The 25658-nt window shown below is 37.3% G+C and overlaps 2 protein-coding genes across 2 annotated transcripts in view; one reads left to right on the forward strand and one right to left on the reverse strand.

The window, feature by feature from the left end:
- Window positions 1–786: 786 nt before the first annotated feature.
- The window catches only part of LOC125250275 (NACHT, LRR and PYD domains-containing protein 1 homolog), a 30872-nt gene continuing 6000 nt past the window's right edge, over window positions 787–25658 (reverse strand). Inside the window, exons 5-20 of the mRNA XM_048162767.1 lie at window positions 21007–22630; window positions 20084–20164; window positions 19834–19908; window positions 19590–19727; window positions 19188–19337; window positions 18883–18963; window positions 18633–18721; window positions 18373–18437; window positions 17553–17626; window positions 15120–15337; window positions 14856–14971; window positions 11115–11255; window positions 8207–8323; window positions 2379–2526; window positions 1891–1938; window positions 787–1788 (exon numbers count right to left, since the gene is read on the reverse strand). Coding sequence (XP_048018724.1) covers window positions 1514–1788; window positions 1891–1938; window positions 2379–2526; window positions 8207–8323; window positions 11115–11255; window positions 14856–14971; window positions 15120–15337; window positions 17553–17626; window positions 18373–18437; window positions 18633–18721; window positions 18883–18963; window positions 19188–19337; window positions 19590–19727; window positions 19834–19908; window positions 20084–20164; window positions 21007–22630 — 3440 coding nt within the window. The 3' untranslated portion in view covers window positions 787–1513. The remainder of the gene's footprint in view (window positions 1789–1890; window positions 1939–2378; window positions 2527–8206; window positions 8324–11114; window positions 11256–14855; window positions 14972–15119; window positions 15338–17552; window positions 17627–18372; window positions 18438–18632; window positions 18722–18882; window positions 18964–19187; window positions 19338–19589; window positions 19728–19833; window positions 19909–20083; window positions 20165–21006; window positions 22631–25658) is intronic.
- On the forward strand, window positions 11262–14619 carry LOC125250279 (E3 SUMO-protein ligase ZBED1-like). The gene is made up of 2 exons (XM_048162772.1): window positions 11262–12461; window positions 12948–14619. The coding sequence occupies exons 1-2, from the start codon at window positions 11618–11620 to the stop codon at window positions 13967–13969; spliced, it is 1866 nt and encodes a 621-aa protein (XP_048018729.1). The 5' UTR covers window positions 11262–11617; the 3' UTR covers window positions 13970–14619.

A 25658-nucleotide genomic window follows, 5' to 3' on the forward strand; every position in this document is an offset into this window, starting at 1 on the left:
AATGAGAATTAGTCCACTAATGCCATGTCCATAATTTATAGAAAAAAATCTAGCATTAATTCGATCTCAAACAGATTAATTTAAAGAAGTTATTACTCCATCACCTGCTTGACGTCATTCACCAACGTGGTTGAACGACAGGTTTGCGACAATACGGTTTTGGGAAACAGTCGTGACTAGCTAGTTGTTTTGTTCAACAATGCATCGTACTATGATAGTTCAGCAGTGAGTTATATCATTGTTCGGGAAATGGACACCTAGGGCAACGCAGGCCTGCAGCAGTGACATAGTATGCAAACATGCTGCAGCCTGACCAGCTGCTGAATAAGCCTTACCCACCAAAGCCGATCTTATTCTGACCGGTTTGGTGTGTAATGTCAGGGCCTTTAGGGATGATGTAGACTGAGGGGAGAGATAGCTAGCTAGCGTCTCTTCCACTTCAGGCATTGTCCCATAACCATGCTCTTTGTAGTCTAATAACGATGAATAGTGTGATGTTTGTGCAGTATACACTCAATAAGAAACTGGTTTCTTCCACTGAGGTTTGGAGATTGGGAAAAAAATCAGAAGGCTGCGATGAACTGTGTGTTCATCTGTGTGTGTGTGAAGGTTTGTCGTTTGGCCATCCGTGCACCACTTTTGATACGTACTAACTACAGCGGCCCAAGAACAACCCACGAGGTGCGTGCCGTCTCCGAGATCGAAGTTCCAGGGTGCCGTGCCATCACAATTTGTCCTTCATCAAACTCTGATAACTCAGCAGCTTTTCCCATTCTGACACTGAACACTTTACTGACCGAAAGCCAGTCCTTGGGTTAATGGTCCTTGGATTAAAAAGGAACTGTACTTGATATGGTGGTTATGATCCACTTTATTTTGTTTATATTTGTTTTATTCATCTTTTAAAAATGTAAAATATGTACATCAGAAAAATGTATACAACTTTGTGGTTATTTTTCCACAGCATTTCAAAATAAAAACATCTTTTGTAGTAACTCATATTTTCATACAGTAACAGTATACATAACTCATATTAAACAAATCAAGGCTTAAACAGAGTAAAACATAAGCATATTACTGTACTTCAACACAGACATTTAGAGACAAATTCTAAATCTAAAATGTAGACCTGGATATAAAGTTTAAAGATAATGAAAAATTTAAAATAAAGAAAATGATAAATTCTGTTGAAGAAATATTGAATGAAGAATTATTTTAGATTCTGCATTTCATGGTTATATTAAACAGGCACAATTTTGACTGTACAGATGGTCAGATGTATTTGCTTCCACTGAAGAACAAGATGCTCTTTGGATCAATTCATGCTGAAGAACAAGATCTTCAGATTTTATGCAAATTTGTGGAGTTCATGCCAGTAATATCGATTGTAGTAAAATATTTTTGTAATCAGAAGCATCTGGATCTCTCTTGATATACAATGAAAGAAATTTGTATGAAATGAATGTCGTTTGTCTCAAACATACTGAAGTTCCTCTCTGATGTTCTCTCTGCATTACTGCAGTCCACTGGATCCAGACTCCAGTTCATCTACTAGGAAATGTTCCTTTACCTTCAGCAGTCTGTAGAATTCTGCTTTTACAGAAGATCCTCCTGAGGCAAGAGCATCCAGCAAGAGTCTTGTTTTCTCCTGTCGTGGTTCTGCAGCACAAACTTTACTGTACATTTCATCTGGAATCATGTCTTTGGTCCTCAGACCATCAGCAATCGCCATCACTGATGAAACTCTCTGAATGAGTTCATCTCTGTGTTTGTTCACAAATTCAGATTCTGAATGCAACAAACAAACAAAAAAGTTTTAACTTACTTTTCAACAAGTTTGGTGTGTAAAAGACTGAATGAGCAACTACTGCAATGTAACTGAGTTCATACCCATGAGCCTTCTGTGAGCCGGGGGTTCTACATCTTGACCTGATGTTCCTAATAAAATGGAAAAATAATAAAAACTTTATCAAATTAGTAACTGCTTAAAAGGGAAACAAGAGAACACTAATTTACAGTGTTAAAGACTTAATAGTCTCAAGATAAAACACTACTCAACTGTATGTCAAATAAAAGCACATATCTCAGGCATTAATTGTTATAATTTTACTTAATACTTTAGGTATTTCACCTTTATATGGCACTAATTCTTTTTATTTTTCTTCTTCTTTTTTTGAATGATGTGTCTAAAGCAAAAGCCTGAGTGGTACCTATTATTATGTGCTATAGGTAAAATTCTTTTTTCTAAAATATACTGATCAGCTGCTAAGTCTATTTTAAAAATTCAATCTTTCATATGATTTTCATTTCATAACTAGTGTTCACAAATTCTGGCATGATAGTTATTAGCAACATCTGTCATTCATGTCATTTGTTACCTGTGAGAGGGATTCGTCGGGGAACCCACACTTCCTTTCCTTCAGTTTTATCCAAAAGACTCAGCCTGACCTCTTCAGTGTTGACATTCACAAACACTTCAAATGTGGGATGATAGTTTGGACCAAAATTACAGTCAAACATCTCAGTCTGGAAAAAAAAAAAAACAGCAAAATGTAGGCAAGAGACTAAACTAAAACACAGCACAGTGTTACTCCTTAACACAACTAAAAATCTATGAAGAAATGATCTACACTTCAATGACATTTTAGTGACATTATAAATTTGAGAATATATTGCTGTTGTTTGCAACTTAATGTTTTTGCAACTTAAAGGGCCCCTATTATGCTCATTTCATTATTTTATTTATGGGGTCTACTAGAATAGGTTTACATTATTTAATGATAAAATATATATATATATTATATTTACATTGTTGTAGCACCTGTTTTCACACTGTCTGAACTTAGTTTCGGTTTCCTTAAAACCTGCATTCCGAAAATCCCAGTCTGCTCTGACTGGTCATTTAGCTTGAGTCTGTTGTGATTGATCTCCCACTTAGAACGCGTGTTGGAAATGTAATGGAAGACCCCATTTTTTGGGAATGGAAGGGGCTAAACAATGAGTGGCATCAACCAAATTGTGTGAACATGGTATTAACTATTAAAGAAATGTCTTCTATCCTGTCTAACTTTTGTGTACAGGTGAAATCAGCTCAAGGAATTCCAAATCACCAATATGAAGGAGGTTTAATGCATGTTTATGAAAACTGTCATTAAGTGTCATTCGCTCAATTATGTCATTTTTAATGCAAAGAGGACATTGTTTGAGATGTCTTTGTTATGACAACTTGTCATTAACCAATACATCATAACCTGTCAGTTTCTTTGTCATAACAACTTGACATTACCAAGACACCATAATCTGTCATAAACATGACATAGCAGATTAATTATCAAATTTAAGAAACTACTTCGCTTTATGGGTTAACATTACATTATTTTGGTAACACTTCAGTATAGGGAACACATATATAAACTATTAACTATGACTTTTTCCTCAATAAACTCCTAATTTATTGCTTTTAAATATAGTTAATTGTTAAGTTTAGGTATTGGGTAGGATTAAGAATGTAGAATAGGGTCATGCAGAATAAGGCATTAATATGTTCTTAAGTACTAAATAGCCAATATTCTAGTAATATGCATGCTAATAGTAATAAGCAACTAGTTAAAAGACCATAAAATAAAGTGTTACCATTATTTTATATCTTCTTAAGAAATTTGAAATGGTCTATTATCTGACCTTCTGTTGGAGGAAACTTTATAAAAAATAAATAAAAATAAATAAATAAAAAAACATTAAATGAAAAATATTCATGATGCTGTTATAAAATTATCTGACAGAGTATTAACACTTAATGACATTTTAATGACAAGTTAAATTTGTCATCATGACACTATTATAATGGCCTCATGACAGCCAATGTCAAAACCAACCACATGACAGTTTAATGTAATGTTAACCCATAAAGATAAATAATGTCAAGTTATGACAAAGACACTGACAGGTTATGATGTATTGGTTAATGTCAAGTTGTCATAACAAAAGACATCTCAAAAAATTTCATCTTTGCATTAAAAATGACATAATTGAGCGAATGACACTTAATGACAGTTGTCATAAACATGCACAAAACATCCTTCATATTCATGACAAGTGTCACGTCATGATTATGAAGGTGTCATGTCAGTCTTATGCACACCCCTTCAAGTAAAGTGTGACCCAAATCTGTACTTTTTTGCTTGCTTATATTAGGGTCTGTCCCAACAATAATAGCTTTAAGAGTTTTTTCTTATTTCCTACACAAATTTAAGAAGAGTGATCGTTTGTACGAAAATTAGAGATGGAGAGTATAAATGTGATGTAGTAATGTAAATTTGGCAAGGCAAATTTTTTTTCTTTTTTTTGAGAAGATATGCATTTTATTAGTGAAGCATTGTAATAAATGTAGTGATTAGCAATCAATGGGGGAATTGTGGAACAGTTTCTGTATAATTTCAATATGATTTTACTTATATGCTTATGGTTAAATGATTTTGTTCTTCTCAGAAGTGCTTAAGTATGCATTCTTAGGGTGACAAGTGGAAAAACACTAAAGTGGTAAACATGTTCCTAATATGGTAAAAAGACAGAGGCTTCAGCCTTGGAGGTTAGAGATATAAAAGTGAGGGGAGGCTTTCATTCTTTGTCTTACACTCTGCAGCTTGTGTTTTTGTATGACTGTCTGACCTTTCTTGCAAGAAATAAAACTTTGAAAGACAATTGGACGTGTTTGTCTCTTATGCAGTGAGAGTTAAGTTTTTATTTTGCCACAACAATTATAACCGATTAGTACAAGTTCCACAGGCTGCCTAAAGGTGCTGTAAATACAACTGTATATGTCCCAATTAAGAGGCTGCATCCTTCAATGGCTGCATTTGAAGGCCAAATGTGTCACTGCGGCACAACAAAGACTGTCACGATTCAAAGGGTCCTTTAATGCACCCTACAATTACATCCTTTTTTCATGGGATAGTGGATCCTTCACAGCCTAGCCTATCGCAAAATTCATTGCGTGCCAGTGACAACTGGATTTTGTTTTTGTTTTTTTGAGAAAATGCTGGATTACACTTTTAAAAGTAAACCCAAAATATTATTGGGTTTCCACTTACTCTAACATTTTATGTACTGTACATGGACCAAGGTTAACATATTTAGACAAGACATTTATTATCTTACATATCAAACTGTAATTTCTCTACATAACGGTAAAAACTGTCTGTTAACAGACTGACATTGAACTGCACGGTTCAGTTCAGCCAGAGATGGTCTTATTATTGGAAGATACCAGGGTCTGTGGCTCTACCATTGGAGAAAGCATAATGGCTAACTCGAGAGTCCAATGTCACCCATGGTTATATTTTTTAAATCTCGTTTTCTTGATTTTCAACGAGTACCATGTTTTTACCATGCCTCAGAGAAAAACACTTTTGTCAAGTGGCTAACATAGCATAATCAGATACAGCTTTATTTTTAGTAACAGTAATACAGCATTTTCTCCATCATACAATGTTTTAAAATTAATTGCATGCCATTTAGCATCACAAGCCAGCATTTATTAATCTGATATTCTAAAATTGATCTAGCTTACTGCAGCATGCAACAATTGTCTAATAGCAGCCGCCGAGTGAACACAAAGAGTAAAGTTGTAACATCATTTTAAACAAACATTAAAATGTATCTAATATGATAAAACAGTTCTGCGTTACCCCACATATGCTCGAGCCGTGTGTTACAAAAAAATACATATTGTGCCTTTAACCTTTAACTGACAAATACAAAAATAAGGTTTTCAATGTTTTCACTGACCAACTATATTTTTTGTAAATATAAACAAATTTAAAAGTTTTTAAATTTAAAATTTAAAAACTACAAAAAAGTTGGGACAGATGCATGTTTACCATTGTGTCACATCACCTTTCCTTTAAATTACACTTTTTAAATGTTTGGGAATTGAGGATACTAATTGTTGCAGTTTTGCACGTGGAATTTTCGCCCAATCACACAGTCCATTGTCTGATTGTCCTTTTCATGATGGGCTATACATTTTCAATATGTTTTCCATTAAAGGTAGGCAAATCTGCATATAGCGCGGGAATTGAAAATCGGATTTATATCTGTTTTGCGGAGACACATTTATGTGGTCATGTGTATATGGAATTGTTTTTATAAATCAGATAGCTATCCGTATCCAATCAGAGAAAATGCATGAAGTGACCAGGGGTAAACAGGCCCAAATGCTCCACTCTCCACCCAGATATAAAGGCTGCTGTTGATTAATGAAGATTTGATGGATGAACCACGGCTCGATTGGACTCTTTTCATGTCAAAAGTAATAATCAGTTACAGTTTTATTGACGTCGCCATCTTTGAAATTACTTTGGTCAATTTTGCTATGGTTACTGGGAGGAGAATACGAACTTGACTCCTGTTTCACATTAATACAGAGAGTATTCGAGACTGTTGCTGTGTGAATGGGTCAAAATAACTCCTGTAAGTAAATGCAACTGTTAATCCCAAAAACTGACAGTGACTGTGTTTCCATTACCCTTCAAATTGTGCAAATTGAAATTTGTGAATTGAAAATATGGCCAAAGGAAACACGTCATTTTCGCAAAAACTCCCATACATCGTAAAAAAAAACGTTTTTACGCTCACATGCAGTGGTTTTCAGACAATTCAAAAAAGGAATATTTTGCAAAATTGCAATGGAATCAGTTTTTTATTTTGCATTTTCAGGTCACCTGGCATATATAAAAGTCAATCATTGATTGACTGATTGATTGATTGATTGATTGATTAAAGATCAGACGGTAACAGAAGACGAGACAGAGTTCTTTATTAAACTCATAAAAGACAAAAGAATTATGGGAATACTGGATTCTAAATAAAGAAATGCCACAAATGGAAACACCTCATACATGGCCGTAACCATGATTTTTGGATTGACTTATCGCAAGAGGGAAAAAAAAGTTTTAGTGGCACAACATTGGTTAATGTAAACGCTGTCATTTCGCAATAGTTTTTTTTAAATCAACATTTAGAAAATATCGTAATTTTGCACAAATCTGTAAAGGAAACCCAGATAGTGTGAACATAACCATTTCCCTTTCTCTCTCTGTTTTACAGCAAAACTCATCAATGCCTTTTTTTTAACTTTGAAGTGAACTTTTTGACTGTATGGTGATTTGTATGGTGATTAGATTCACTGTTTTGGACTGCCACTTTGAACTTAAGAATGATGTGGAATGGAGCTTCTTGGACAATGTGCTTTATAGCCTATTTGAAATAAGTGTAAGGTTTACCATCGGGTTTAGGTTTCCTGAACAACTCTTATGAAAGTTGAGTCACTGTGTTAGTTAGACCTTTTGCTCCATTAACAGACAGTTAATCAGTTAAGAAAAAAAGAGATCCAAACTTAACCTTACATAAATTATGTTTACATCTGTGCTAACACAGTGCCGTCACAATGTCGTACCTTAATGTAGGCTATAGAAATGCTAAACTAATGTGGGGTAATGTGAAGTAACTCCATTTGGGCTCTGTGCTTTGTTTCTTTAGTTTACAGTTTGATTACATGCCCAAATAGCTATATTACACACTAAAGGAAATTTAAAATAAAAAAGCATAATATGTCTCCTTTAAAGGGAGAGTTCACCCAAAAATGAAAATTTGATGTTTATCTGCTTACCCCCAGGGCATCCAAGATGTAGGTGACTTTGTTTCTTCAGTAGAACACAAATGATGATTTTTAACTCCAACCGTTGCCATCTGTCAGTCTTATAATGGGTGTCAATGGTAACACAATTTATAAGAGTCAAAAAGTATAGACAAATCCAAATTAAACCCTGCGGCTCATGACGGCACACTGATGTCCTAAGACACGAAACGATCGGTTTGTGCGAGAAACCGAACAGTATTTATATAATTTTTTACCTCTAATACACTACTATGTCCAACTGTGTACAGCATTCGAGGTGAGGTCTGATCGCGCTCTGACAACAGCAGTGTTGTCTAGCACTCATTTAAGTATAAGCGCGAGACATCACTATTGTTGTCAGAGGGCTGACAGACAGCAACAGTTGGAGTTAAAAATCATCATTTGTGTTCTGCTGAAGAAACAAAGTCACCTACATCTTGGATGCCCTAGGGGTAAGCAGATAAACATCAAATTTTCATTTTTGGGTGAACTATCCCTTTAATATAAAGATTAATATTTAATTGTTACCTCTGGCTGCACTGTAGATCCCTCTGGTTGACAACACAGACTGTATTCTGTTCCCGGAGTAAGAGAACACTTTGAACTGGTTTTTATGTGTGTATTTTCTGCATGCTGGTCCTTGACCTTAAGGGAGGAAGAAGCTGTGAAAGCCAGTGTTAAGAGGATAGCAATAACCATGTGTGGTTCTAGGGCCAGTGGATATTCTGGGCTTTAGACCAGACTTCTGTGGATGCAAATGGAGCAAATTCATCAAACTGCATTTTAAACCAAGTTGTCAGGCTGTTACAATGAGTCAGTCTAAGATAAAAAAATAAATAAAAAAAATTTGCAGAAATTACCAAAGATTGTGAAGATTACAATATAATGTCTTCATAAAAGAGAACTGTAAGTGTTCTTAATCCATTATTTCACTGCTTATCACATCGGTCAGTAGCTATGTTTCCATCTACCTGTTTGTATGCAAATTTTGGGATATTGAATAAAACTGGATGGAAATGCCAAGACGTGCATACATTCTAAAAAGGCTCATAAAAAACATATGCGCTCAATTGAGGCAGATGGGTTTTTTTTATCCGATAAGATGGAAACACATTCAGAAAATAAATAACTCGTTGCGCAAAAAAAAAAAAAAAAAAAAAAAAAAAAGTTATGTGACTTTGCCTCAATACATCCTTGAGACAGCATAATCAGCAGACCAATGTCTTTGCACACCATCACACATGTTGGTTTAATCATACAAAAATATAATTACCTACCAGAACAGTCTCACAGGATTACATTTCCAAACATCCGCCTCCGAACGCAGTATTTATTATGTTTCGTCTGTGTGCTCTGAGGCGCAAGTAATTTATGATGTACGAAAAAAGAGCCACAGTTGATTGTAGCAACTTCCATTTTTATTACAGATACAGTATTTTGCGGCAGTTTCCCAGGAAGTGATTTTTTTGTTCTCTTGAACACATGGGATGAAAACAGTGATTTATTCACAAATATTTTATGCAATATTCCAATTTTAAAAATCACAACTTTGGATGGAAACATAGCTAGTGACTAAGGACTAATGACTAGTGAACAATAAATAAGCGGATTCACTCCCACGTTTAAAGTTGGTATAAAAAGTATGAAATAGTCTCTTCTTTCCTACTGTGATGTACACTGATAAGCCAAAACATTATGACCAGTCACAGGTGAAGTGAATATCACTGATCATTTCCTAACAAGGCCACATATTAAGGTCTGGGTAGATTAGTTGGTAAGCAAACAATCAGTTCTTGTAATCATTATGTTGGATGCAGGAGAAATGGGCAGGAATAAAGATCTGAGTGACTTGACAAGACTTTATCCCACCTGGTCCAGGCCAACATAAGGTCTACTGTATCACAAATCACATAAAATGTTAATGATAGTTAAGAGAGGAATGTGCCACTGCTGTGTATGGGGCTACTTGGCAGCAGACCAATCAGAGTGCCTCTGTCCACCATAGAAAGCCCCTACATTGAGAACACGAGCTTTGGAACTGGACAGCAAAGCAGTGGAAGAAATTTGCCTGGTCCAGTGAGTCCCATTTTCTCTTACATTACGTAGATAGCTGTGTACCATGTGCACCATTTACATGGGGAAGTGATGGCACCAGGATGCACCAGGGAGTATGAAGCTCTGGGCAATGTTCTGCTGGGAAACCCTGGGTCTGGCCATTCATGTGGACATAAATTTGACATGTGGCACCTACCTAAAGATTGTTGCAGACCAGGTACACCTCATCATGACAATGGTGTTTCCTGGTGGAAGAGGCTCTTTCAGCAGGATAATGCAGCCTGCCACACTGCACACTGTTTAGAAATGGTTTAAAGAACATGAAGAGTTCAAGATGTTGATCTGGTCTCCAAATTCCCCAGATCTCAATACAGTTGAAAATCTGTGGGATGTACTAGACCAACAAGTTTGAGTCACGGTGGCTCCACCTCGTAACCTACAGGACTTGAATGATCTGCCGCTAATGTCTTGGTGCTAGATACCACAGGACATCTTCAGGAGTCTTGTAGAGTCTATGCCTCGGCCAGTCAGCGCTGTTTTAGCAGTACACCAAGGACCAACAGCATATTAGGCAGGTGGTCATAATGCTTTGGCTCATCAATGTATATCTGAGTTAAACAGCTTACCAAACAAGAAAAAAAAATGTAGGGCGAAACTTAATTTTGTCCATCAGGAATTGATTTAATCTTTGTGGTTTGCTATTGCTATGATCTCATGTGAGTGACAGGTTGTCCCGTCCTCCTGCCAGTAAACACATCATCAGAGAAGCGATGTCACTGCAAAAATTAATGGAAGTTAATTTGATTAAAAATTACCTAGGCACATGAATTAAAAATATATATATGATGTGCACGAAAATCATTTATAATAGTGTGATATTACATTAAAAAAATAAGAATTGTCCAGTTTCATTTCATGGTGATTTTAAATACAGTTGTCACTCCTAAAAATTTCCAGTCTTTATTATATTTAAACATAAAGCACTGTGAAATTATTATATTGAGAAAGCGACCAAAGAACGCTCCTTGTATAATCACTGAAGCTGTCAATCATTTCACAATATTTCTCAAGGAAATAAATTTGCATATACGGCAGCAAATTTCTAATTTGCACGTACACATTGTTGGCTATAATGACAGGATCGCAAATGTGTAGAACTCGGTGTGCTCATTCGATCACCATAGTTATCACAAGTATTTATTTTCTATCAGTTCAAAAGCAATGTATTGAAGTATGTCCCTCATAAGGGAAACTATATTTCCTTTTCATATGGATCAGAGTTAGTGTTCATACAAACCCACTTAAATATCATGACCCATTTTTATAAAAGGTTTTTATGGGTAGTATGTAAACAATTGCTTTTAATTGAAAACAAAAATACCTCTGACAGTGGAACATTCCACGGGAGCAAATGGACATCCAGTATGTTTTCTCTCTCTCTGAAAGTTATCGGACGCAGAAAGACAAGCACTTGGGCAGCAACAGGGGAAGGAGGAAAGATCATCCTTTTTATGAGCCCAAAGTAGGGCTGGGCGATATATCGAATATACTCGATATATCGCGGCTTGTAGTCCGTGCGATGTAGAAAATTACTATATCCTGAAACTCGCGGACATTTTTTTTTCCTTTGTTTTTTCCCCCTCTTGTCCTGTCCAGCATCGAAGCGCAAGCATAATGATCACCTTGATAACCTAAGTTAAGAAGCTTATTTTATTTTATTTTTGATGCTTGTTTGTAGATTAACTTTTATATACTCGCGGTCTTTCCCTCTCACAGAGAGACAAAACAAACGCACATAGTTACAAACGTCAGTCTGTCGTGCATGCAACGTCATACGCCCTCGACCAGCAGAAAGATAGCGGCAGCAGGTGCTAACGGTTACACATGGAGGACGACGAATTAATAAAAAAAAGAAACAGCACAGGATCCATCGTCTGGCGGTGGTTTGGATTCAAGAAGGAAGATGTTGAACAAACAACGGTGATATGCAAAATCTGTCGCAAAAGCATCGCTTCAAAATGTAGCAGTACATCAAATTTATATCACCATTTGAGAACCCACCCGCTAGAAAATGAAGAGTGCTTGAAACTCCGCACGACAACATCTCAGAGCGGTGCAATATCAAAGAAAGTGCCTAAGCAACCAGCACTCACGCAACTGAGTCTGGCCTCTTCTATTTCCAGATCAACGCCGTACGACAAAAACAGTCAAAAACAGAAGGAGATAACGTGTGCAGTAACCCACCACATCGCGAAAGACATGGCCCCGGTTAATGTTGTTGAAAAGCCCGGGTTCAGAAAGCTCATCAACACACTTGACCCAAGATATAATCTGCCGGGTCGCAAATATTTTGCAGAGAAAGCGCTGCCTGAGTTGTACATTAAAGTGAGGGAAGAGCTGGCCAGTCAGCTTGTAAATGTGACCCACTTCTCAACAACTGCCGACATATGGAGCAGCCGAACATGTGAGCCATACCTCAGTTTGACGGTCCACTATATAGACAATTGGGAGTTGAAAAGCAAGTGCCTTCAGACGAGCTTTCTTCCCGAGGATCACACTGGCGGGATCATCGCACAAGGCCTGCAAGATGCTCTCATGTCATGGAATTTAAATGAAGCTCGTCAGGTGTGCATCACCACCGATAACGGTGCTAACATCGTCAAAGCTGTGAGCCTGAACCACTGGACACGTCTACAATGTTTTGGCCATCGCCTGCATCTTGCAATTGGTGAGTGTTTTTTACCACTGTTATAAAATAGTAATTATCTTTATTGATATATGAGTAGGGCTGTCACTTTTGTGAAAAAATCATTTTCGATTTTTAAGACATAAGTGTTCATTGAATCGATTGTAAAATCGATTTTCCATGTCTAAAAAAAGACGTTTCCTTTTCCTTTTTCAACGTCAAATAACGGACGAACGTAAAGAGAGCGCTGGAAACGCACAAGTCAGCAATATTTCTTATATATTGGCATGAAGTTTCGTGCAGAATAACAAACAGCAACAGGAGTGCAAATTCTCGAAAAAATATATGTGCAGAGGGGACGGCTGCCATAACAAAACATATTTTTGATAGCATCTTCACTTTTACACAGTACTATATAAATAAATAATTACCAAGAATTAGTTTAGTGTTAGGCTGAGTGGATTTCTTCACAATTACTATACCCTTTTAAATTATTATAACATTTTAAATGTTTGTTTTCATTCTCAGAGAGAAGCATGAAGGACCCCCGTATTGACCGTGCTGTTGCTGTGTGCAAGAAGGTAGTGAGCAGCTTCTCTTTCAGTTGGAAGAGGAGGAGAGACCTGGCCACAGCACAGCAAGAGCTAAATCTCCCGGCACACCAGCTCATCAGTGAGTCTCCTACCAGGTGGGGATCCCGAGAGAAGATGATTGAGCGGGTACTGGAGCAGGAGCAAGCTATTTCTCAAGTCTTGGCTGCAGACAAGAAAACCCGGCATCTCGTTCTCACCTGGCAAGACCTGGAAGTTCTAGAGTCAGTGCACAAGGCTCTCAAACCTCTCCTGGAATTCACTGACGCTCTATCCGGTGAGAGCTATGTCACAGTGTCCTATGTCAAGCCTGTTCTCCATCTCTTCCAGTCCAGCCTCTTGGCACGTCAGGAGAATGACACCCCACTGACCCAGTCTATCAAAGCCTCCATCCTGGATTACCTGAGGGAGAAGTATTCTGATCCTTCCACTAACGACCTGCTGGACATGGCAGGCTTAGTGGATCCCAGGTTCAAGATAACATACTGCACAGAAAAAAAGGTGGATGCCATCAAGAGCAGAGCCATAACCGAGATGGAGGCAATGCTCTATGAGACTGACCAGGGCACAGCTGAGTTGGCTGCTTCACTGCCTCAAGATGCAACAACGGTATCACAGCCAGAAGAGCCACTAAGGAAGAAATCCCTGGGCAGCTTCTTTAAAACTGCAGCAACATCTTCTGCCACACTGTCGCAGAGAGAGCTTATTGAAAAAGAGTTGTCTGCCTACTTGCAGTCTGTTAATGTTGACAGTGAAGCAAATCCATTGCAGTGGTGGAAAGACCATGAGGAAATGTTCCCAAACCTGAAAAATGTGGCAAAAAAATATCTGTGTGTGCCCGCCACCAGTTCCCCATCGGAAAGGGTATTTAGTACCAGTGGTAATATAGTTACATGCCATCGAGCATCTCTCAAACCAGACGCCGTTGATAGGCTTGTGTTTTTGGCACAAAACCTCTAAACAACCTGGTATTCCCTGGTTGTTGTTACAAAGGGACAACATAGTATGCACGAAATACAACTACATATTTTTTTACGTTTTATTTGTGCCACATATTTCATGCAGAAGAAACCAAAACTAAAGCTGCAAACTTTTCCATAATGGACCAGATTCACCTTTTGTGAATTGTTTTATGTTTAGGTATTGTGTTTGAAACCATAGGATTGTTTATTAAAAAACTAAAAGGAGGGTCATTTTTATAAATACACTTTCTTTTCCAACATTTGATTTCCTATTATGCAGCTATTTTTTATTTTACTGATTTTGAAATTACCTGTGACATCCTGCACAAAAGCGCATTATATATATTTGGGCATTATGCACAACAGGTGCACTTAAATTTAGTTTTGTTTTGAAATGTCATCTTAATGACAACATGCACAAAAGGGCACTTTTTTATTTGTTTTAAATTATTGTAGTGGCATTATGTACAAGTGCACTTTAATTTTGTGTTTTGAAATGCCATGTGAGTTACAGCATGCACAAGCGTGCCCTAATGTCTTGTTTTGAAATGTTGTCTCTGACAATTTTGCACAAAACATGCACTTTCTGTTGACAATTTTATGTTTGTGCCACTCACTGTTTAATAAATACAATTATGTTAACTATGACTTAGTTGTGATATCCCCTTTTTTGCATGAAAGTTTAAAATTAGCATATATTAATGCAGTATGAACAAGAATGTTTTAATGTAGACATATAGAATCATCATACTGGTGTGATTGTATGCATCAAAGTTTTAATTCAAGGCTAAGGCAAAATATCGAGATATATATCGCGTATCGTGACATGGCCTAAAAATATCGCGGTATTTATAAAAGGCCATATCGCCCAGCCCTAGCCCAAAGATGGAGAGATCTCTGATGTCAATCATCACATGAGTTTCAGTCACTCGGAGAGGCTGCATTATTGCTATATTACCGCCAGTTAAATGTGCAACAGCCAAACTGTCCTTGTTTTCCTCTGTAAAACACATAAGAATGATTATTATATCATATTATTTCATATAAAAAGGGTTTCCCAACGAAGATGATTATTTATACCATCACAAAACTTCGAGAATGATTATTGTATGCATCCATTATATTTTTGAAAGTAGAAATGAATATACCAGTGAATATTTCACAGTGTGGAAGGTGCAGTCTTGAGATTGAACCATGAAAACAGTCAATGTTGTACAAGGGTCCTGCAGGCTGCATCTGACCCAAACCATCTAACAGACGAGGATCCCATGAGACAGTTTTATACAGCACTTCTTCTTCACCATCCATCACAAACACAAGATTGGTCAGTCTGCACTGAAACTGACCAGCATGTGGACACACAAACCTGAAGGACAGGACATATTCACATTATTAATTTACAATGTCACATTTGGTCTGTGTTTCTTTTGGACTTTGAGTTGTTTTTTTTAGTTTTTCCTGTTCTGTTTCCTTTGTATGCGTTTGTTTCCTTGGTTACTAACTGTTTAAATAAGTTGGTTTTGGGTTAGTATATTAAGCTTGCTTTATTAGTCTTTGTCCAGTTCTCATCCATGTATAATGGTTGTTCTGTTCGTGTTTAGCTATTTTTGAGTATCCTGAGTATTTTGTTACTTTTAGTTTCTACTTAATAAAATAACTGCTGCGCTTAGATCCTGCTCTTTTTCATCCTTGCTGCAACCTTTTGTGACAGATGAACTGAACCTTTGAATGGATCTCTTGGCAGTATATATCAGCCTCCTCCCACAGGGGGATCGTTCCATCAAGGAACACATACAGGACTTCGTAGACAGCATAGTAAATAGTAAGACAATAAACATGAAATCTGTATTGGACATAAAAAGTGGTATGGAGCCATCCCTAATTTTAACCTTAGAAATTTATCACACATTATCTTGTGTGGAGGACGTGAGCCAGGTTTTCAAAAAACTGAAGACTAGGAAAGCTTCAGGCCCAGATGGCATTTCACCTGCCTGTTTTTCACCAGCCTGCACTGACCAACTGGCCCCAATCTTCACGCAGATCTTCAACAGATCACTGGAGCAATGTGAATTTCCCTGCTGTTTCAAATCCTCCACTATCATTCCAGTTCCCAAAAAAATCCAAAAATCACTGGACTTAATGACTACAGACCTGTTGCTCTCATGTCTGTGGTCATGAAGTCGTTTGAAAGACTGGTGTTGGCCTACCAAAAAGACATCATTGGTCCCTTGCTGGATCCTCTTCAGTTTGCCAACAGAGCAAACAGGACTGTTGATGATGCAGTCAACATGGGACTGCATTACATCCTGCAACATCTCAACAGACCTGGGACTTACGCAAGGATCTTATTTGTGGACTTCAGTTCGGCCTTCAATACCATCATGCCTGACCTTCTATAATCCAAACTCAACCAGCTCTCTGTGCCCACCTCCATCTGTCAGTGGATCACCAGCTTTCTGACAGATTAGCAGCAGCTAGTGAGACTGGGGAAACTCACATCCAGGACTCTCACTATCAGCACTGGTGCTCCTCAGAGTTGCGTCCTCTCCCCCACTGCTCTTCTCACTGTACACAAATGACTGCACCTCTAAAGACCCCTCAGTCAAGCTTCTGAAGTTTGCAGATGACACCACAGTCATCAGCCTCATCCAGGATGGTGACAAGTCTGCTTACAGACAGGAGCTTAAAGAGCTGGCTGTCTGGTGCAGTCACAACAACCTGGAGCTGAACAAGCTCAAAACAGTGGAGATGACAGTGGATTCCAGGAGAACCCCCCCACACCATCATGAGCAGCACTGTGGCAGCAGTGGAGTCATTTAGGTTCCTGGGCACCACCATCTCTCAGGACCTGAAGTGGGACAATCACTTTGACTCCACTGTGAAAAGGCCCAGCAGAGACTGTACTTCCTTCACCAGCTGAGGAAGTTCAACCTGCCACGGGACAGGAGCTACTAACACAGTTCTACTCAGCCATCATTGAGTGTGTCCTGTGTTCATCTCTAAGTATCTGGTTTGGTTCAGCCGCCAAATCAGACATAAGAAGACAACAACGCAGTCCGGACTGCTGAGAGGATTATTGGTGCCCCCTAACCATCCTCCAGGATCTTTACTCTTCCAGAGTGAGAAGGGGGCAGGTAAAATCATCACAGACTCCACTCACCCTGGCCAAAAACAGTTTGAACTGTTGCCGTCCAGATGGCGCCTCGGATCACATGGCACTAGAATATCTAGGCACAGGAACAGTATCTTGAACTATTTATTCATAATATTATACACAATGCTGTACATATGTTCCTTTTCTGTAAATGTTTCTTCTGACTAAACCTATCTGTGTCTTTATACTTATTTTTTTTATTCTTAAATGTTATTATGTGTCTTGTTATATTTGTGTGTGTGTTGGAAGCTTACCAAGGTAAATTCCTTGTGTGTGCAAGCACACTTGGCAATAAAGCTCTTTATGATTCTGAAAAATAAAATAAATAATAATAATAATATATACATACATATATATATATATATATATATATATATATATATATATATATATATATATATATATATATATATATAAAAGTATATACCTATATGTTTTCTTGTGTTTCTCATCATCTCCCTGAAGTAGTTCAGGTGTAAACACTTCTGCATCTTCTGAGGACTGAAGTAAAGAAATGAATTAAGGGAATAGTTTATCCTCCAAGTTATTATTATTTAAAAGATTAAATGTTACATTTCTGCAAACATTCTGAATACTGCGATTTTTAATAATCAGACACTGGAACCTCAATAAGGGTTATGTGATTACAAAATATTGTCAAGAAAACCCTGAAGTAATGTGGGTCCATAAACATTAAATGCATCTGAATACTGTATCACTGTTATTACTATAATGTTTTATAGCTTCTGAACTGACAATGGAGAATGAACCGCATGTGTTCATTTTGATATCTCTGTGAGCACTGATGGAGCCACTCCTTAAGCTGGGTTCCTATGTTGCTAGAAACTGCCATGTTGTACTTTTCAATAAATGTGCCAATCCGGCCTTTCTTTCAGAGACCGCAGAGGAACAGAATAACAGGCTGCAGACTCTTTGCATGTTTTATTTTTACATCTGCCATTGAAAAGTCTCTATCAGACCAACAGGACAAAGCCCATCCTCTCTGTACAGTGTGAAGCAGCTCTCTCACTTTCAGCTTCTGAACTATCTCCAATTTCACAGTAATCGATCACACAGAAATATAATTGTTATTATACATTGTAATTCACTTTAGAAGTAGACTTGCATTTCCTGAAATAAAATACCAGTGTTTGCAAGACAGGTGAAGTATAGTGTTAAAGTGTCAAATTATATGTGGAAAAAAATTAAATAATGTCCTGTCAAAGAAAGACATAGCTGCTACTCACTGATTGTGCTGATGATGATTCATCTCTTAATGATGAATAAGTCACAGAATCTGAACTCCCTCGTACTGTCAGACAAACACAATCCTGTGTTTAAAATTGTCTAACTCAAAACTAAACATTACAATGAGATGATCTTTTGTGTGTACTGGCACCTACAGTTTTTAAACAAATATAGACAACCAGGTCCAAAATCATTACACACCAAAGCACCAGGTTCTGGGATTATATACTAAAAGACAAACAGTAAATATTTTGCTTACTTCTGCTCTCACTCTTTTCTCTATTCACCTTCAGCTCCTCCTCTGTGAATCTCTCCCCTTCTTGTTGAATCAATATTGATTCCCCCCAGCTAATAAGAATAACATTTAACACAGATTATGAACATAACACAAACTGATTAAATAGCTTTAAAGCAATACAATTGGCTGATGATTACTGTTTATGTCTATAAAAATAATCTCCACAATGAAATGAGTAAAAATGCAAAATATCTGATAAAATAACCCTTACACAGTCAGAGTCCAACCCATCTGCTTCAATGATTCCTTCAGGGACATGATTTGCACCATGAATAGACATCTAAAATTTATACTGAAAAAGATTAAAAGATAAAAATTAACTACATTCATTCTGAAACTATAAGAGCTTCTGATTCACTGTGTTCAATGGTTAGGGAAAACCTAAGGTTATTATGATAATTAATATCAGCAAATAAGGAAGAATATAAGTCAAATTTTTGTAAGAAAACTAAACCTACTAGATTAAACCTAGTAGATTAAAGTAAATCTACTTACTGTAAATGCTGCAAATGTTACCTGAGTTCAATCAGGCTGGGGCAGGCCTGAATAAGGGAAAGGATTATAGGGCCAAATGTAGTCAGATCTGAGGCCTGCAGACAGACTTTCTTCAAATCAAATACTGATTGCAGGAACGTCAACAGACGAAGTCCCTTTTCCTCAGGACCCCTAAAAAACGAAATCCACATGAATTTGTATTTGTAACATGCTGGATCTCAAACACAGAGTTTAAACATCTACATGCTTTCAGTTTTAAGAATAAAAATAAATTAACCGATTTTCTGTAAATAACATACACTCAGATGTTAAGACCATTTTTTTTTGTAAAAACTTAGTTGCCTTTTAAAATGCTTGGCATGATGGCAAATGATTATATAAGGACTTATATTCGAAAATGGAAATAATAAAGCTTCCACTCACAAAAGATTAAACATGCACATTTCAGACTCGTTCTGCGATTTCACCCAGTTGATGGTGGAAACTACTGAGCTTGGACGGGTTAGAGTTAATTTCGTCTTTAACGATGCATCTATGATCTCTGATGTGCTCAAAGACAACCTGAAGACGCCAGAGAAAATTTAGCAAATGTTCACTAAAAATCAAGTGTTAGCATGAGACTTCACTTTTGTATGTGACAAGTGATATAAAAGATTGGGTTTCTTACATGATGTCTTCATCTTTGACCGACAGAGTGATCTCTGGGCAGAATACACTTCCACGCTTTTCAAGCTCCTTTATACTACCAATTAAATAAAGGAAATAAGTGCAGTAGTGCAATTAGTAATTGAAGAGTTAGATATTACATAAAACTTGTGAAATATACTAAGTTATAGAATATGGCAATAATTGGATTTCAATGTGTACAATGCTGAATGTGTCTTTATAATGTAATGCATATTTAACATCATAATTACATCAATTTATTGAGAATCTTTCCTTTGCCAGCAGATGAAATCAAACCAACATCATCATCTGGAATGCAATTCATCACCAACCTTTGAACATAAAAAGTAACAGATTTAATTATTATACAACTGTTAATTCTGTGCTTTTCTGTGTTTGCAGTGGTTCAGACTGAAGTGTGTGAGCGGTTTTAAACAGAGTAGAAGGAGCCTGTTTTTTTTTTGTTTTTTTTTCTCGGTGACTGTGGAGTAAGCAGTGTGCAGAAAAAAATTGAGTGGAGCCTGAAAAGCATGGAGAGGAAATAGCTGCTACTCACAGGCTCTGTTTCAGACCAGCTTTCAGTTTATGTGTTGCTTGACGACATGAAATGCTTGATACTATGCCAACAGAAATAGTTGCAAAAGAAGCCAGAGAAAATATATATGCAAATTGACCAAATTTCCTTGACAAAAACTTCTTGTTCAATGAACTGATCAAATTGTATTAATTTATAATTATTAATAACAATATCCCATATATAAATATTAATATTAATACCAATATCCAATTTTTTTAATATATTACTATTAATATCAATATCCCTTGATAAAGACACTGAATTTCAGATTATCTTTGAGGCTGAAATACAGCTGTACTCATTGTGGCAAGCAGGTGCCGTTTTACGTTCGTTTTGTTATTTATTTTACGATTAAAGTTTATGTTTAACATTTGCCGGTTCCCTCCTCCTTCTTCCCTGAAATTTAAATCTTGTTACACTCATATTTCTGCTACATTACTTGCTTGTGTGATTTTGTTTATGTATTAAAATTTGAAACCCCAGTTAGGGCTTCAAAAGTAGTGAATGTATAGTGATTGCAATAAATACAAATGTGATGTAACGAATGTGTAATCTGTCAATGTATAAGAACAGGCAAGAGTCTGAACTTTCTCTCACCATAACTCTTCACAGCGGTACAGTTCAGGCTGGAGCATCTTCAGATTTTCAGATGTTACATGGAGTTTCAGGTTTTCGATGTGTTCACAGCACTGTAAACAGTACTTCAAAACCCAACAGTCTGTCATTTTCAAAGGCAAAGTAGACAGATCTATCAAAATTAAACCTTCCAAAACTTTCCCAACAAAGCTCTTGTCATGGAGCTCATAAAGACAATGGAGAATGAACAGCATGTGTTCATTTTGATATCTCTGTGAGCAATGATGGAGCCATTCCTTAATCTGGGTTCCTATGTTGCTAGAGACGGCCATGTTGTACTTTTCAATAAATGTTGTGATCCCATCTTTCTTACAGAGACCACAGAGGAACAGAATCACAGGCTGCAGAAGCTTTGCATGTCTTATTTTTACATCTGCCACTGAAAAGTCTCTATCAGACCAACAGGACAAAGCCCATCCTCTCTCTACAGTGTGGAGCAGCTCTCTCACTTTCCTCTGGGACTCTTCTTCATCCAGAAGGACATAGTACAGAGCAGTGAAGAACTCCTGAAAGCTGTGATGCATGAAACTGAACATTGTCTCCTGGTGGATACTTCTTCTAGAGAGGAACTTGCCCAGGAATGGACTATAGGCAGGGTCTGAAATGGTTTCATTAACACTTTTCTCATCAAACAAGACTTGCTGTTCCAGCATCCCTCTCTCTGCCAGCTGACCCAGACTCCTCAGCAGGGTCGGGACGGACTGACTCAAACCCTGGCAGTGATGCTCCAGTAGAGTGGACACAAAATCAACATAGATGGAGGTGGTGGTTTCCAGTCCTCTTGTTACATTTGCACCAACTCTGAGCACCTCACTAATGATCTGACAGATAACGGGGATGGAACAGGCAGTGAAGAGGGTTTCATTTGCTCTCACACAGTCATACTCTTTCCTGAAGAACTTCTGGAAGTACTCCTCCACCTTCTTCTCAGAGAAACTCATGATCTCAGTGAAACACTGTTTTCCTTTAAGCAGCTTGTTCACAGTGTTCTTTGTTCTGGTGGTAACTAGCAGTATGGATTTAGGGATGAGGTATCTTCTCATTAGGCCACAAATAATGACCTCAGGTGGGGCTTTTTGAAGTGGATGAGTGTGTGCTGACATGTCATAAATGCCCTGTGTGAGTTTCAGCTCATCAAATCCATCAATGATGAAAAGCACCTCCTCTGGTAACTGCTGTAACATCTGTGAGATCTGATCTGATGTTAAACTGCAGCTGTAACTCAAGAGCTCAGTTAAGTTCATCTCCTCAGAAATACACATCAGCTCTTCACATCTCAGATAGAAAACTAGATCAAAACGACTAGAAGAAAACACTTCAGATGCCCAGTCCAACATGATCTTTTGTGCTATGAAGGATTTGCCACTGCCAGAGTCGCCTTGGAGAATGACAGTCAATGCCCCACACAACTGGAAACACTCATACACATGGGTGTTTTTAAAACTGTCATCTTCATTTTTCTGAATGATCAGTGGTTCAGTATACAGAGCATACAATGACTCTTGTTCACCAGACAGGAAGCTCCACTCACTGTCATGCTTCTGTTTGACTGACAACTTGTACTGACGTACAAACTCCCGAAATCCTACAAGAAAACCAGTTGATTAACTGAAAAAATAGAAGTTTATTGCATTGAATCAACAGAAAATAAGCTAATATTGCATTATAGCTATTGCTTTTCAGAAATATTACATATAACAGTTACAGCATAAGCATATATATATTATTTTGATTTATGTTGTTTCAAATATAAACAACATAGCTTTGGTCTATGTACATCACCAAACTGATAACTAACAATCCAAATTATACCACTAGCTGAACACACACTGGAGAAAATTCACACAATAGCACCTATTAAAAGATATACTAAGTAGCTTTTGGCACTCTAGTGATTAATAAACAAATGCAGCTTGTGGAAGAACACTGTAGCTGGAGCTACATCTCTCGGTTTATGTATGTTACAAGTCACGCAGGTACTGGGCAACTCCGCAGCAGTTGTTGTCCCGTTTGGTCTAAAATCATCTGAATATAAGGTATTGATTAGGGCCCGAGCACTGATGGTGTGAGGACCCTATTGTAATTGCTCAGTCCATTATTATCCTTCTCCCAAATTAATCGCATTTTTTGAGGGCCTAAACGTGCTCGAAATCTCATGAAACTTTGCACACACGTCAGAAGTGGTGAAAATTTACGTCAGAATTAGGTGCGGCAAAATGGCTCAATAGTGCCACCTACAAAATTGCAATTAAGTGCCCTTCACGCTACGTTTCACGTGCAAGTATGAAATTTGGTAGACACATGTTACAGCCCAATACCTACAAAAAAATCCCAGGGTGCAAAATCTGAAAACCCAACAGGAAGTGAGATATTTTGAGTTTTCTATGCAACATTTTTGCAGTTTTTGCCATTTCCAGACGTTGTACTTTAACAAACTCTTCCTAGAGCTTTAATCAGATCATATTTGGTCAGTCTAATCCAGTGTTTCTCAAACTTTTTCTGCCATTCCCCAATTTGGAGGTATGGAAGGATTCCAAGCCCCACTAGACTCCAATCACCCCAACAAAATGATAATAAACTAGGCTTTAAGTTTAACTGTAAAAATATGTTAACATTTATTTTATTAACATCACATTTTAAAAATATAACATCAAACAGCAGTATTAAAACGTTCAAACAGAGAAAATAAAAGTGCAATTATATCACTTTGCATTAGAATGTATTATATATAAATTAAATATTATTCTAGCAGTTTTTTTACGCAACCATTATTTTAGAACATTTCCTGTTTCCATGGCGACGCGTCATTCTTTACAGATGTAGCCTTTTATTTTATTTGTAATGCTTTTATTTAGTTTCTCCTTTTTTATTCAAAATATTCATAAACTTGATTACCATGTCATCAACTATCTGATATTCCGATTATCAAGTATGTGTAAGTGAGTGTGTTTTGTCGTTTAAAAACATTAATAAATGATCTTCATCTATAACGCGAGATTACTTATAGCCTACACAAAGTGTATCTGATAAGAATAAAACACGTCGGCAAATTATATTTGAATTGATTGTTATTGCTGCTTCCATAGACATCAGTGTGTACTTTACAATTTCTAAATGTATTGTTTTACTAGTACTTATGTATATTTAAATGTCTGAAACCTAAAATAATCATAATGTTGTTGAAAACACTGAATAGTTGAAAACACAGCGCCAACCACAGCGCGAAAGCACAGTTTGAATCTACTGACATCTCTGAACGTTCTCCCATATGTGAGACCGTACCGTTTAAAAGTTTAATAGAGATGGGCACAAAAATGACCAAATTTCCTCTCGTTTGTCGCGTCCCACTTGTCATGTCTATATTCCCCACCAGTGGGGCGCGCCCCACACTTTGAGAAATGCTGGTCTAATCTAAAGGCCTTTGCGATGTCAAATTGCGAAGATGATGGCTGCGTCCGAAAACTGAAAAATGCTGCCTTCTGAGGACACATTTCAAGGTAGTAAGGCATCAAGGCACGTCCGAATCCAACGTTAGCTTCAAATCCTGTTTCCTGAGATACCTTCATCTGATCGATTTATGAAGGAAGCATAGATGTATCCTTAGCTGCCTTTGATATTCCACAATCCTGTGCTTTCCATTCTGTGACAGTTGAGCTAGAAAAATAAAGATGGCGTCCGAAAGTTGCGTTTGCTGTTCATTTTGTGTATAAATGCACGATTTTGACCAACATATTTCAATCATTTCTATAGAGAAATTACTACTGTAGTAATTAAATATTTATTTAGTTCTCACCAAAGCTCGCGCTATATTGCTGTAGATCATTAAACTGTTACGCTGCCTCAGAAGTCTGTCCGAAATCAGTTTTGTGAGGTGCCTTCATGCACAAACGCTGCTTTACAAGTCATTCTCTTATAAGACAGTGAGGCAGCAAGACAGCTACCTAGGTTTTCGGACGCAGCCCTAGAGTTTTCACTAAAGGGTGTGTCCGTCTGACAAAGTTTGATGTTTTGCCATGAAACAGGAAGTTGTAACTCGGGTAACGTTAGCCTATACAATGTCGGATCTGCCCCAAACTACTTCACATTATTTATTAGAGTCCTACCCTGAACACATCTATATTCAGTTACAGTCATAGCGCCACCTGCGAGCAACAGGAAATTACATGCTTTGCACTGTAATTTATTCTCTAAAACACATTTAAATATGCCATGAATTTCCAAACATTCTACAAACACCTTAAATCATGCAACACTTGGCTAAGTGCTAATGTGTGCGATTAACGCCACGAAAAAGAAAGTTGTTGTAACTCAAGCTTACAATGTCCAATCTGCCTCAAACTTCACATGTTTGACAAGTGTACTGACCTGAAGACATCTACAACATGCCAAAATTAACTTGGTCATATCGCCACCTGCTGGTAGCAGGAAGTGTTGCAAATACAAATGACTGACCGTGCTATTTCTTCCTAAAGCCACTGGGTGGTGGTGGCACAGTTGCGAGGGCCCTTTCATCTCTGTTGGCCTCTTTAATATATATTTATTAATCAGCAGTTTCAGACATACACTTCAGACACTGATGGCTGTTCTTTATGTTGCATGATATAAAGAATCTT

The sequence above is a fragment of the Megalobrama amblycephala genome, linkage group LG17 (genome assembly GCF_018812025.1).
Source record: "Megalobrama amblycephala isolate DHTTF-2021 linkage group LG17, ASM1881202v1, whole genome shotgun sequence".
Taxonomy (NCBI): domain Eukaryota; kingdom Metazoa; phylum Chordata; class Actinopteri; order Cypriniformes; family Xenocyprididae; genus Megalobrama; species Megalobrama amblycephala.